The sequence below is a fragment of the Sceloporus occidentalis genome, unplaced genomic scaffold (genome assembly GCF_023333645.1).
Source record: "Sceloporus occidentalis isolate IW3139 unplaced genomic scaffold, rSceOcc1.0.p SCAF_13, whole genome shotgun sequence".
Taxonomy (NCBI): domain Eukaryota; kingdom Metazoa; phylum Chordata; class Lepidosauria; order Squamata; family Phrynosomatidae; genus Sceloporus; species Sceloporus occidentalis.
In genome coordinates this window covers 3,441,653-3,456,117 of record NW_028316993.1, presented here as the reverse complement: position 1 = coordinate 3,456,117, position 14,465 = coordinate 3,441,653, and the positions used below count along the sequence as shown (strand labels likewise).

General features: G+C 44.1%; 1 protein-coding gene across 1 annotated transcript; it reads left to right on the top strand.

Annotated features, from left to right (window-relative positions):
- The first annotated feature begins 3,645 nt into the window (after window positions 1–3,645).
- On the top strand, window positions 3,646–5,509 carry LOC149304591 (homeobox protein MSX-1-like). Its single transcript, XM_089479083.1, has 4 exons — window positions 3,646–3,964; window positions 4,295–4,458; window positions 4,914–5,060; window positions 5,238–5,509. The coding sequence occupies exons 1-3, from the start codon at window positions 3,646–3,648 to the stop codon at window positions 5,037–5,039; spliced, it is 609 nt and encodes a 202-aa protein (XP_089335209.1). The 3' UTR covers window positions 5,040–5,060; window positions 5,238–5,509.
- Window positions 5,510–14,465: the final 8,956 nt, after the last annotated feature.

The following is a 14,465-nucleotide window of genomic DNA, read 5'->3' as shown; positions in this document are numbered from 1 at the left end:
TTAAAAGCCTGTCTGAAAAAAAAGGCTGGAAGACTACATCGGAGTCATTCTGGGTGGGGGATTCTGGGAGCTGTAGTCTTAAAAACTAACCATCAAGTACTGAATTGAATACTATAAATAAACACGCGTAGGACTGCAATCACATCTCCCTGTCTTCCATTTCTCCATATAACAACTCCATATAGCAATAACAGCTTTCTGCTTCGGATGAGACTCAATAGCCTATGTTACTGTACTGCAGCACCCATCATCCGTCGCAATTAGTTGCCCAACAACATGTGGAAGGCCATATAATGAAAAACCCACAGAAAGCTATGGATGCCGGCCATCAAAGCCTTCGACTTCACATCATTTCTACCTTTGGCTTCCATCTGCAGAGTTGCATGGCTCCCTAAAGTTAAATCTGGAGCCAAGTAGATCATTAATAGACAACAAAACTAATTAGTTGCTGCTGCTGAGTGCTTTCAGATCAGTTCTGACTTATGGCAACCCTAAGTTGAACCTATCATAAGATTTTTAGGGTAAGATTCAGAGGGAGTTTGGCTTGTTTTTGTCTTCCTCTGAGGCTATAAATGCTATAAATTTATGAAACAGCATTTTGTTGGTGGGGTAAAATTTCTACTGGCAAAGCAGTGTTCACCTTTATGTTCGGTCCCTCCCAGCAAAACCTCTGATTTTAACTTGTTAGATGGTTTAGTGTAGCCTTAGCCATATATATATATATATATATATATATATTACTGTTTACATTCTTTTAAGTTGGTCATTTTATTTTATTATACACCAGCCTGAGATCTTTATACAGTGCGCCCCGGATATCCATTGGGCTTTGGTTCCAAGATTCCCCATGGATACCAAAATCTGTGGATGCTCAAGTCCCATTAAATACAGCGGCATAGTAAAATGGTGTCCCTTATATAAAATGGCAGACATTAAAGTTTTCTTTTTGGAATTTATACATATATTTAAATATTTTCACACTGTGTATGGTTGAATTTGTGAATGAAGAATCTGTGGATATGGAGGACCAATTCTATAGATGGCTGAACAGGGACAGTTGGAGGGGATGTTATCCTGGCGTTTCTGATACTACGGGTTTTCTGCAACGCACAGCTTTTATTCTTTCCCCTTCTTCCCCCTTGAGATGTTCTGATTTGAAAAGTAAAGTCCTGTGTTTGTGAAACCTTTCTGGTTTTACCCATTTGACCAGCGGATCAGGTGGACTTTTTTCTTCTCCAACACGAATGCTTGCCTGCTTTGAACTGGTTCCCCGGCAGCCTTATTGTGTAATGGGGTGCAGCAAAGATTGGGTTACAACTGCTCCTCCGCTAAGGATTAGAGAGGGAGGAGGTAATTAGTTAATTGTGTGCTCTTTTCCCCTGTTTCCTTTTGTGTGTCTTCTAGATCTTTAATCCTGAAACCCGATGGTTGGATCAGACATTCTCCTGACAACGCCGCACAAACCAGAGAAATGACAGAGGCAACCAAGGCTGTTAGGAAATATGATTCGGGGTGACAAGGACGACATGGGAAGGGAGGCGAAGAGCATTAAAAAGGAAGGGGGCACTGGAAGGTAGAAGGGGGCAGAGAGGAGCCAAGCCAAGCAATACAGCCTGGAAATCTCTGGGGTGCAGTCTAGGTGCAGATCTAAGAAAGATGTGTTTTCTACTTTGTTTACCAGAGAAACGATCATAAAACAGGGCTTGTGAATGAAGGGTACTATTCCCTCCCAAAGTGAGCCGACGTGGCACAGTGGTTTGAGTGTTGTACTAGAATACTGGGGGAACCAGGGTGCGAATCCCCACTTGGCCACAGAAACCTTGGGCAAGTCATGCATTCTTAGCCTTAGAGGAAAGCAATGGCAAAGCTCCTCTGCCATAAGTCAGAAGTGGTTTGAAGGCACACAACAAGAAATCCCCCCAAAGGATTCCTCTAACGACTGGAATTTTCCTTCAGCAGTGATCCACCGATCATAGGTTGAGATGGGCTTCCAGGCCAAGCAAACTCTTGAGTTGCGACATGTCATGGCTTCACTGGAGAGATCCTTTTCACAGGACGTTTCACAGCTTCAAGAGATGGCATTAAGGAGCAGGCTGCCTCTGAAGATGTACCTTCAACCTTCCGGAGGTAGAGATGGAAGATCCATCCCCTCAAGAGACAGAGTGTTTAGTTCCCAGCTCAAGAAATGGCACAAAAAGAAGGTACAAGTGAGCTGGAGGTCCTCAGTGCAACATCTGCAAGAGTGGACCATCCTCCTAGTGAGACCATGTGCTAAAATGCTTACTCCTGAGCCCTGCAGCTGTTACAAAAAACCTCAGTTCTTATTAAGAAATAATGTCTGTAGCTGGATCTTACCAGTGGTCTGGAAGCCATACTCTATGAGAGCGGCTTAGGGATCTGGGTATGTTTAGCCTGGAGAAAAGATGGTCATGGGGTGACATGAAAGTAGTGCCCTATTTGAAAGGATGTCATATGGAAGAAGGAGCAAGCTTATTTACTGTTGCTCTAGAGACTGACATGGAGCAATGGATTCAAGCTACAGCAAACAAAATCCCACCTTAACTTTAGGAAGAACTCCCTGACAGTAAGAGTTCTTCAACAATGGAAGACAGTGGAAGACAATGGAAGATGCTGCTGCCTTGGAGTGTGGTGGAGTCTCCTTCTTTGGAGGTCTTTGAACAGAGGCTGGATGGCCATCTGTTGAGAGTGCTTGGATTGTGTATTCTTTCTTGGAGGGGGTTCATCTGGATGACCCTTATGGTCTCTTCCAACTCTATGGTTCCACCTCAACATTAGGAGGAACTTCCTGACAGTAAGGGCTGTTTGACAATGGAACACTCTTCCTTGGAGTATACTGGAGTCTCCGTCTTTGGAGGTCTTTAAACAGAGGCTGGATTGCCACCTGTCAATGGGGATGCTTTGATTGTGATTTCCTGCATGGCAGAATGGGGTTGGACTGGATGGCCCTTGGGGTCTCTTCCAACTCTATGATTCTATGATTCCTTGATTCTTTGGATCTTGGCACCTGAACCTATGTTCTGCTTCTGATTACCCTTGACTTCTGGCAAGGTTTGAGTCCTGGACCCCTTCTTGACTTTGGTTCTGCCTCACTTGGTTTACCTGTTAGACCCATTTGTGTTTGCCTGTGACTTGCCTTTGGCTGCCCTCTGCTTGGACCCAGCTGGGTTAAGATTTCAGCACTTGAGACTTTACTAATAGAGCCTGCCTTATTCAAAGCAGGAGACAGCAATATCTTCTTGTTTTAGAAATGAAGGGGCAGGGAAGGAGGGAGATCAACCTTGTTGCTAGACACTTTTTAAATCTGGAGGATCAAGTGTCACACGTGAAGTACACACACACACACACAGAGAGAGAGAGGTAAGAGGAAACCTTTCCATCCAATTGTTGCTCTCCAATCCGTAACCCTCATAGGTACGCTTCTCATCAGGTGACCCCATTCCTTCCCAACAGGACCATGGATTGGTTTGGGCTAAATCCCTCCAAATCTCCCTGTGTCTCTGCCAGCTGAGCCCCCCGGCTGTTAAATAGATGGGGCTGAGGGTGCCAGTGGCTGCTTCCACACTTTGCCTCATTGCCTGAAACCAGTGCCTTAACCTGCAGAGCTACCTTCAGCCTTCGAGAAGGATGACCAGCTTTAATGGTCCCACTAGGGTTTTTCCCGTGAAGACCATTTTCAACAGTAAAGGGGCCACCCCCATCCTGGCCACCCAGAAGCGGTCTTCAGATCACCCAGAGCAAAGGGACCTGCCTGTGCCACAGAGGACCAAACCTTCTCCTCAACGTATAGCTGACTTCTCCATCCGTTCCATCCTGGCCTTGGATGGCTCTGAAGGAGAAAGAAGGAATGGCGAAGAGCCTGCAAGAGGCGTCATAGAGGGCAATGGGACTCCTCAAGGCTACGCATGGATCAACGGCACCCGCTTCAAGCCCCCTTATGTGCCAAGTAAGACTTCTTCCAGCATACTCTCTCCCAGACACCCCCTTTGCTTGCCTTCTGTCCACTTGTTGTTGTGTGCCTTCAAGTCATTTCCAGTTTTTGGTGACCCCAAAGCAAACCAATCATGGGGGTTTCTTGGCAAGGTTTCTTCAGAGGAGGTTTGTCATTGCCTTCCTCCAAGGCTGAGACAGTGGGACTTGCCCAGTGTGGGCATCCATGGCTGAGTGCAGATTATTTGAACCCTGATCCAATACTGAAACCGTGATGCCTCACTGGCTGCCAAAACAAGAAGCACTGTCCTTATTAATGTTAAACCTTTCTTCTTCTTTTCCACAGAGATGAAGCAGGCAGGCAGCCCTTGCCTGACATCCCGCAGCCCCCGGGTCCCCTTCTCGGCCACCCAGCTGGGAATCCTGGAGAACAGCTTTCAGCAAACCCGCTATCTTAGTACTGGGCAGGTGAGGGACTTGGCCTTGCTGTTGGGACTCACAGAGAACCGGGTAAGAGAGTGTTGGGCTCTCCACTTTCTTCCAGGTGAAGGCACCGGGTTTGGGGGGTGCTGATGGGTTGAGCCAATGTGATGTAGTGATTTGAGTGTTGGATTAGGGTTTGAATCCCCACTTGGCCACGGACACCCACTGGGTGACAATGGGCAAGTCACACTCAGCCTCAGAGGATGTTGGGTTTCATGGCCGAGTGGGGAATTGAGCCATGGTCCCTAGAGATGGAGTCTACTCTCAAACCACTATAGAGTCACATTGGATGTGCTCTTATAGGGTTTGAATACGGTACCTTCCTAACACTTTAGCAAGAAGTGGAAGCAAGCAGAATTATTCCTCTAAGGCTTTGGGAGGGTAACTCTGGTATTTTTTTTTAAGAAAGGGGTGGTGGGTTTCCCAAGTAGATAGAGGTCAGAGAAACTCCTGACATCCTTTTCCTCTCTCTTTGCTCCTAGGTAAAAATTTGGTTCCAAAACCGGCGCGCTCGTGAACGGCGGGACTTCCTAAAGCAGCATCCCAATGGCAGTGTTGGCATGAAGGGCAATCCGCTGAAGGGCCAGCACCATTTAGGGTGGCGTTAAGACCAAGCTGAGGCAACAGGGGTGAGGTTGCATACGTTTCCCTCCTGCTATTTCGCCCTTCTTGCCCCAGTTCCTAAACTCTGTGACTCCCGGGGTTTATTCAGAGGGTGAAAATAATCCTGGTAGAATGTGGGTTGAATCTTTGTTGTTCACATGTTTTGCATATATCTGCACCATCAACTTCATCTTTATTCACAGTGCCGATGTATGTGAGCAACAGAAAACGCAGAGATGTGCAGAGATGCTGTCCTAATTAAAAAAAAATAGTGTGAACAAGAAAACTGGAATGCATGAGTGAGATTATTCGCATGTTCGCACTGAAAAATAACAATGTCTGCATAACACCAGAGAGCCAGTGCTGGAGCCTAGGAAGCCAGCAAACGAATCCCCATTTATTTCCCTCCCCAGCCTGCATTCATAATCTACCATATACTTTTTACTTGCAATAAAAAGTTGTCCGTTCTTTATAAGGGAGTTCCGTCTTGATGCTGTTGTGCTTCCAAGGAGGTTTGCCAACTGATTAGATGAAGGAGGGGGAAAAAAGTAAAGTCATTTATCTCACATTTACATTGGCTGTGTGTGTTTGGGTGATCCAATATAATATATGTTACTGTATTGCCCCCTTGTGACCAGTGATTAAATAGTATTTTTCTCTTTCCCCAAAACATTTTTTGGGATGGAGAGATGTACCAATTCTAGATTAACAGCATTTGGAGGCAAATATGAATAACTCCCCAGTATAGGATAGTTGTTGCCCAGTTTTCCCCAAACTGATACCCAAACTCAGTCATGAGTTCAATAGTGCGATTTATATTACTACTACTACTACTACTATTATTATTCTTAATTTCCTTTTTATGCCGCCTTTCTCCCAGAAAAGGACCCAAAAGTGGCTCACAAATAAAAAACATTTTTAAAAACTTCACAATAAAAATTTAAAAACAATTAAAAGCATCAAAATAAAAGCAGTATAAAATTACACATGTAAACGACAACAGCAACATGGGTTTTGTATTAGCAGCATAATTGTTTTAACTGTTTGTATGCATGCAACACATTTTATGCTTTGATAGCCATTTTTGATAGCCAGTGTGGTGCAGCGATTTGAACATTGGGTTATGACTCTGGGTTCGAATCCTTGCTCAGCCATGAAACCCACTGGGTGACCTTTGGCAAGTCCCACACTCCCAGCCTCAGCTGATAACAATGGCAAACTCCCTCTGAAGAAACTTGCCAAGAAAACCTTGTGATAGGTTCACCTTAGGGTTGGCATAAGTTGGAAACAACTTGCAGACGCACAACAATAACAAGCAACAAAGCTTTTTTGTTAGCTGTTTTTTGCAAGGCGCACGGAGGCAATCATGGAAGATGGAATAGAAATGCTCAAGATCAGCCTTCTGTTAGGGATTGTCCTGGGGATGATGGCAGTTGTAGTCCAGCACACTTGGAAAGGCCTCATTCCCACTTACAAATAAATCGCTTTGCGATGCAGATCAGTGGATCGGTTTGGCACTTGGAAGGGACCAGAGTAAGGAAGACTTGAGTGCTATCCTTATGAGGGCTATTCTACTGAGAATTTGGATGATGATTTGTGATATTAGGATTAATTCACAAGTACAACTTTCTGAACACTAAAGGTTGGTTTAAGGATGTCAGTAGTGGCTCTACATTACTTTCTCCAAAATGTCTTGAGGTCCACCAAACAAAACCAAAATCAAAATAATGTTGTGTGCAAGGAGTCAGATGCAACCTGATGCTTCAAGCAACAGCCAATTTAGATGTCATACCCAGAGTTTGGAAAATTTACTCTTTGCATTACAGTCTATTCAAGCTGAGGGATTCTCCAGGATTATTCCTTTTTTACTTTCATCAGCCTCCACTTTTCTCATTGGTGGCCAGTGGAAGCTCCCATTTTACAGGTCTGGCACATTGAGGCCAAGAGTTAAGCAATTTGCACAGAAGGGAGGGTTTGGGGTTTGCTAAAAAGGCAATTTCTGTTCCATGATTGGGAGCCAGGACCCCTTGGGCAAAGGTCTATGAATAGCTCCCAGTCTGTCTCCTGCCTGCCAACTGTGTTAAGGGTTAACTCGCTTGCATTGAAGTTATCTGAAACGGTGTTTTGCAACGCAAACAGTTCTAGGGCTACGTTGGGAAGCGCTTCCATGGCAGGGGCTGCCCCTCTCTCCTTAATCTCCTGCTGCCCCTCAACCCGGCCTCCAGAGCTTAGGCAAACATGATGGAGAAGAAGCCCTACAGATGTGGTTCCAAAGTTTGCTCCAAGTCCTGTGCAATCCACATGAGCTCAGTGGGGTGTGTAGCTGGGATCCGTCTTTCCTACTGCCTTCTATTCTTGGGCCAGGATGGAGGTAACACCGAGAAATTAAACCGCAGGACACACTTGGATTTAGTACAAGCATCTCCAACACTTGCTGTCAAAAGCACGGGAGCTGGCTTAAAAAATGTAGGGTGAGGGAGGCAAAACTATTATGGGGTTCAGGGATCATATTCCACCTGCACTGGCTACTGGTTTCAGTGTCCTCATGTATGTTCCTCTTGGTTATAGGCAGGCTTAAGACCTTTCCACACTACATACTTATAGCACTATGATTCCATTTTAACTGCCATGGCTGCATCCTATAGAATCTGGAAGTTTATAGTTTCGGGTAGCACTAGAGCTCACTGGATGTGGATTCCACTCACTAACTACCAATCTCAGATTCCATATGAATGAACAAATCCCAGTGATTTTAGCCCTAGTCCAACTCTGATTTAGTCCAGACACCAATGCCCTTTGTCCTTCCAAGCCTAATAGGTAAACCAGTCGTTTCTGGACAGAGATCAAAGGAGGGGCCGGAGTTGTCACCATCCATTCCCAGGTTAGGAAACATTTATTTTTTTAAGAAAATACATCTTTTTCTCTCCCTACAGTTTATTTCAGCCCAGTTCCTTCCATCCCTTGATCAAGGTCTGCCTCTGGGAAAAGCAAAATGATAGGAAAGGAACATGCGTATCAAACGTATTCCTCGCCATCCACTCATATCGTTTAATGTGCTTTCCATCTGTTGCTAATGAAGATAGGGACAAGCACTCTTCATTTGTGATCTGGTATTCTGGATATAAAGAGTCATTATTTTGGCATAAAAGACTACTAGGCCTCCTTTTAAATATACTGTTTGTAATATAAATTGTGGCTGGTTGATTGAGATACATTTGTTATTTGCCATCATCAAGTCAATTTCAACTTATGGTAACCATATGACAGAGGAACCTCCATGAAGTTCACCAACAGTCCTACTCAGGCCTTGAAAACCCAGGTCTTTTCAATTGAATTAATCCACCTAAATCTCCCTCTTTTCCTGTTGCCTTCCACTTTACTCAGCATTATCATATTTTCCAGTGAATCACATCATTTCATGCTATGCCCAAAGGATGACAGCTTCAGTTTAGTCCTCTTCACTTCTAGTGAGAGTACAAGCGTGGTTTGCTCTTGTTGGTAGTTGTGTGCCTTCAAGAAGTTGTTTCTGACTTATGGTGGCACCAAGGAGAACCTATTCTGGGGTTTTCTTGGCAAGATTAATTCAGAAAAGGTTTGCATTGCTTTTCCTTGAGGCTGAGAGAGTGTGACCTGAGCTAAGATTTGAACCCTGGTCTCTAGAGCCATAGTCCAACTCTCAAACCATTACTTTTCATGGTTTGCTCTTAGACCCATTTATTTGTCTTTTTACTGTACTAGTCTATTGTATTTGCAGAACTCTCCTCCAGCATTACATTTCAGATCAGTTAATTCTCTCCCTGCCTACTTTTTTCACTATCCTGCTTTCACTGCCATACATAGAAATCAGAATTATGCCCTGGATGATTCTGACTTTGGTATTTAATGATATACCTTTACACTTCAAGATCCCATCTGGTTCCTTCGTGGCTGCCCTTCCTAGGACTAATCTTCTTCTGATTTCTCGCCGACAAGTCTCCATTTTGGTTAATGACTGAGCCAAGGTTTAGGAAATAGAGATACGTACGAGGGATGAGAAAGAGAGCGCAAGAGAGCGCATGATGTACCAGAAGCGGGGATCAGAACATTGGGAACAGTTGGAGTTGTTGAGCAATCGCAGCCGCATCTGTAGCTGTGGACAAAATGTCCAGAAAGGATATGACTCCCCGTCGGTTCTCTTTTTCCCAGCCATAGCCCTGGACTTCCCATACCTAAACTTGGAAGGACCATCAGGCTTGGCTACTCATAATGGGGCGGATCTGTGAACATTTATTGAAGGATAGATGTCTATAATAATCCACGTTGCAAGATTCCAGAGGACTTTGGAGTCAATTGATCTATTTGGGCAAAGCTTTGGGGCAGATGTTGAGGTCCTCACTTGAGTAGACGCAAAAGTCCCATATGCAGCCTGGCTGGCTGGCTTACTATATTTTGCAGTGATGGAAACAATATGTTACCATCTGTGTGTCTCAGAACATGGCCTAAAAATGGGATAGTAAACCATGGTGGCATCATGGTTTGAGTGTTGGACTACAACTCTGGAGACCAGGGTTTGATTCCCAGTTCAACCATGAAACCAACTGGGTGACCATGTGCAAGTCGCACGCTCTCAGCCTCAGGGGAAGGCAATGGCAAATTTCCTCCGAAGAAACACACCAAGAAAACCCCATGATAGGTTCACCTTAGGGTCTCCATAAGTTGGAAATGACTTGAGGGGCACACAATAACAACAACAACCATGTTAGGGCAGGGGACATTTTTCATCCCCATATCTCCCCAGGCAGGCTTCCCAGTGTATTTGGCATAACCCAAAGCGACACCACATCATTTCCAGTTTCAAAACCTATAGCCTTTCCCCCAAGATTTGGGGTTATGGGGAGGCTGATCCAGTCCATATTTCCATTGGGACCACAGTTACTAGAAGAAAGAGGAATAAAGTTGCTTATTTTGCCATGTTCATTTTCTGCACATAAACATACACCGTCGGCCCTCCTTATCCACAGATTTTTTTTTATCCACAGTTTCAAGCATCCATGTCTTGAAAATATTTTAAAAAGTCTAAATCCCAAATAGCAAATCTTGCTTTTCCATTTTATACCAGGGTCACCATTTTGCTATGCCATGGATTTTGGTGTCTAATTGGGGAGATCCCCCAGCCAAACCGCATAGGATAAGAAGGACCCACTGTAGATGCTGTATAGTACACTGCTATTTACCATTCATTTAAATAAATAATTTAAAATAAATCATGTAGAGAGGGGGATCCCAGTATTTTGGTTTGTGTTTGTGTGCATTTAATAAAACCATGGAAGAAATGGCTTTTTCAGGCCATTAGGAGGCACTGCTTCCCTGCTGGGCTGCAGAATCACAAGACAGCTCTGCAACTCAAAAATAAGGCTACAGTGGTTTAAATCAAATGTCCTCCGCAGGTGCTTTTCTGGGATGTTTGGTGGGTTTTCAAAAAGATCGGATGCAACACAGTATTACTGATATCACTATTTATGCAGTTGTGTGTGATAATCATTCGCGCAATTACTCGCCATTTCCGCTTTATTTGCGGGATGCTTTAAATGCGCTTTAATCTCTCTTTAATGCCAAAATCAGCCCCAGTGTGATAATCTCCTATGTATGTATGTATGTATGTATGTATGTATGTATATGTGTGTGTGCAATGTTTTTATTTAGTTTTTGTCTTTGGAGGCCTGGAGATGGAAAAGCAGCCTGCAAATTATATACACACACACACACGAACGAACGATCAAGAAATTTCTCCCAATGGCTGGATGTATTTGCTTACTCCAGGAAGAAAGGAACAATTTGGTCTGTGGACAGGCTTGCTTCTAAAGGTCTTTGTGCAAATTGTAGACACCTTCTCCTTCAGAGAAGCTGAAGGAGAGCAAGGCTGGAAACTGGAAGACAAGTGCTGGAAGTCTTGGAGTGAAAATAGCAATAGTAGAGCCTTAGGGCATCCTCTGTGCCGGTTGCATTGACCAACTGAAACTAAACAAAAACTGCACCATCCTTACTTTTCCGGGTGATCGGGCAGCTCCATACAAGGCTGAAGACATTTTAATTCCTTGAGATCAAGGATAAGATGGTTTCATTTCCCTGAAATACAGAAACCAGCTGGATTGACGGAAGACTGAATTTCAATGGGGCAACATTAGCTCCCAAATGTGCCACTACAGCCAGATGCCGTCTAACGCCAGGGCTGAGCCCAATCCATGAAATCGGTTGTGTGACTATTTGTATCCAAAACCCAGTGTGGTGTAGTGGTTTGAGCGTTGGACTACAACTCTGGAGACCCGGGTTCAAATCTTTGCTTTGGGCATGGATGACTTTGGGCAAGGCTCAGCCTCAGAAAAAGGCAAAAGCAAACCCACTCTGAACAAATCTTGGCAATAAAAATCCTGCAATCGGTTTGCTTTAGGGTTACCATAAGTCAGAAACAACTTGAAGGCGCACAGTGACAACAATTCATATCCGCTCTGACGTTTTGACCCAATGGAAGATGGGCGTAGACATGGCACTGAATGTTCCTGTTGCCTATGGATCCTTTTCGGCACAAACAACCTAAAGATGTTGACAAGCTGCCTTTGCTACTGAAGCCTACCATCTAGCCTTTAGATCCTTCATAGCTAGTGAAGTGTCCCAGAGATGGACTTCAGAAGGATTCAGTGACAAATTAAGGGAACACTTCTGAGGTTTTGAGGATCCTAAAAGAGACGATATTGAAGCTTATTAATGATTAACTAAACACATTAACCCCCCCCCCTTTTTAACTAACTTTCCTATCTGTACTTACAGCACACAAGACAATAATGATACAAAATTGGGGTCAGGCAACCTGGTGCCCTCCAGATGTTTTGGATTGCATGGCATACATATAGTCTGCATATATATATATATATACATACACATATAGCAAGGCTGCCTTTACATGATATGGGGATCACCTAGGGACACACAGGTCTGCTCGGCATTGAATCAAATCTTGGGTCCATGCATTCAGCATTATCTATTCAGATTAGCAGCATCTCTCCAGGGCCTTAACTTTAGATTTGGAGAACTGAACCTTGGACTTTTGGCATGCAAAGCCCTGCCAACGAACTATGGCCTTCTGGTGAGGAGAGCAAAACAACACGGATAAAGCTTTCCAGGGCTAGTGTGTGTGTGTGTGTGTGTGTGTGTGTGTGTGTGTGTGTGTGTGTGTAAAATTGCAGCATCTCTCCAGGGCCTTAACTTTAGATTTGGTGAACTGAACCTTGGACCTCTGTCATGCAAAGCCCTGCCACCAAACGATGGCCTTTTGGCATAACATAGATGAAGTCTTCCAGGACTAAGATATATGTGTGTGTATGTACACACACACACACACACACACACACACACACAGTGGGCCCTTGGTATCCGCTGGGGTTTGTTTCCAGGACCTCCTGTGGATACCAAAATCCCTGGATGTTCAAGTCCCATTAAATATAATGGATAGCAAAATGGTGTCCCTTATATAAAATGGCAAAATCATGGTTTGCTTTTCAAAATGTATATAATTTTTGAATGTTTTCAAGTCGTGGATGCTTGAGTCCATGGATAGGAAATCCATGGATATGAAAGGTTGACTATCTCTATCTATCTATCTATCTATCTATCTATCTATCTATCTAATTGCAGCATCTCTCCAGCATCTCTTTAGGTTTTAGGAACTGAACCTTGGACCTTTGGCATGCAAAGCCTTGCCAACCTTTGCCGAGGAGAGCTAAACAACATGAATCAAGCCTTCCAGGGCTAAGATACATACACACATATATACATACATACATACATACATGCAGCAACTCTCCAGCTTAACTTTAGATTTGGAGAACTGAACCTTGGACCTTATGCATGCAAAGCCCTGCCACCAAATTATGCCCCTTTGGCGCGGAGAGCAAAACAACATGGATAAAGCCATATATATATATATTGCCTAGCAGGCCTGGGTGATACCAGCCCTCTCTCCTTTGTCCTTCTGTCTCTTTTATTCCTCTCCATTTCAATCCTAACAAGCTGGGTCTTTCTGCCATCTTTCAGGCGCCAACAGGAAGTCCTGGTTAATCATCGACTGGGCAGCACTGCCATGACAGGTGTGGGCCAAGGACGCCAAGAGATAAGCCGACAGACGGTGGTGGCAAGCGGTGGAGTTGCTGGGGGAGACCCACCCCATAGATAACACGTAGCCGCCACGCTTAACCTTTTCTCTTCCGTGACATCCTCCATAGAGCCAGCATTGAATAAAACTGAATTTTGAGGAGGCCGCAGGAGAGCCGGTGTGACTTGACATGAAATAACAAGCTCACCGGCTTATTATTTCTAATATTTATTTCTTTATTATAACTCGGTATCGCCTCCCAGGCGATGAACACATAAAAACATTGCCTTAGGGTCGCCATAAGTCAGAAATGACTTGAAGGCAACGGTCCTCCGTATCCACGGATCCTTTCTCCGCGGATCCAAGCATCCACAGCTTGAAAAATATTCCATAAAATATATAAATTCCAAAAAGCAAACCTTGGTTTTGCCATTTTTTCTAAGGGATACACCATTTTATTGCCCCATTGTATCTAATGGGAGTTGAGCATCCATGGATTTTCGTATCCTTGGGGTGGTCCTGGAACCAAGGGCCCACTATATAAGAATTAAAACATTAAAGGACTCACATTAAAATACTCTTTAAATTAAAAACAATCCTGCAATACAAATTTAAAACAGTTAAAGCAGAGTAATTTCAAATTGCATACCCACAGCTGATGCATTTAATGGCTGTTGTGTCCTAATGTTGTTGTTGTGCACCTTCACTTTGTTTCTGATTTATGGCAAGCCTAAGGCAAACCTATCAGGGGGTTTTCTGGGCATGTTTCTTCAGAGGAGATTTGCCATTGCTTTCCCCTGAGGCTGACAGCATGCGACTTGTGGGGTCAAAGAACATAGAATCTCATAAGAAGTTTTATTGGGCATAAGATTTCATGCAAAAAAGAAAACCAGTAATGTGCATTGTGGTGTCCTAGGTTTGTGCCTTGGATTATGACTCTGGAGACCAGGGTTTGAATCCCGGCTCGGTCATGTAAACCCACCTTGTGCAAGTCACACTCTCTCAGCCTCAGAGGATGGTAGTGGCAAACCCCCTCTGAAGAAACTTGCCAAGAAAACCTCATTATGGTCTGCCTTAAGTGTCGCCATAAGTCGGAAATGACTTGAATGCACACCAACAACAACAAAGCATCTGATGGAAGAGGTTAGAGACCATGGACGTTTATGCCAAATAAAGCTTGCTAGTCTGTAAGGTCCTGCAAAAATCCTTGTTGGTTTAGCTGCAAGGAAATGGTGATCTCCGTACTTTATCACTCTCTCAGCATCACTCAGATCCATGCAGGTTATCATGAACAACATAAAAACCC

Coding starts and splice junctions, on each gene's coding strand:
- LOC149304591 (XM_089479083.1), top strand. CDS start 3,646: ATGACCAGCTTTAATGGTCCCACTAGGGTTTTTCCCGTGAAGACCATT. Junction 3,965..4,294: donor CAAGCCCCCTTATGTGCCAA/GTAAGACTTCTT, acceptor TCTTTTCCACAG/AGATGAAGCAGGCAGGCAGC. Junction 4,459..4,913: donor TGGGACTCACAGAGAACCGG/GTAAGAGAGTGT, acceptor CTTTGCTCCTAG/GTAAAAATTTGGTTCCAAAA.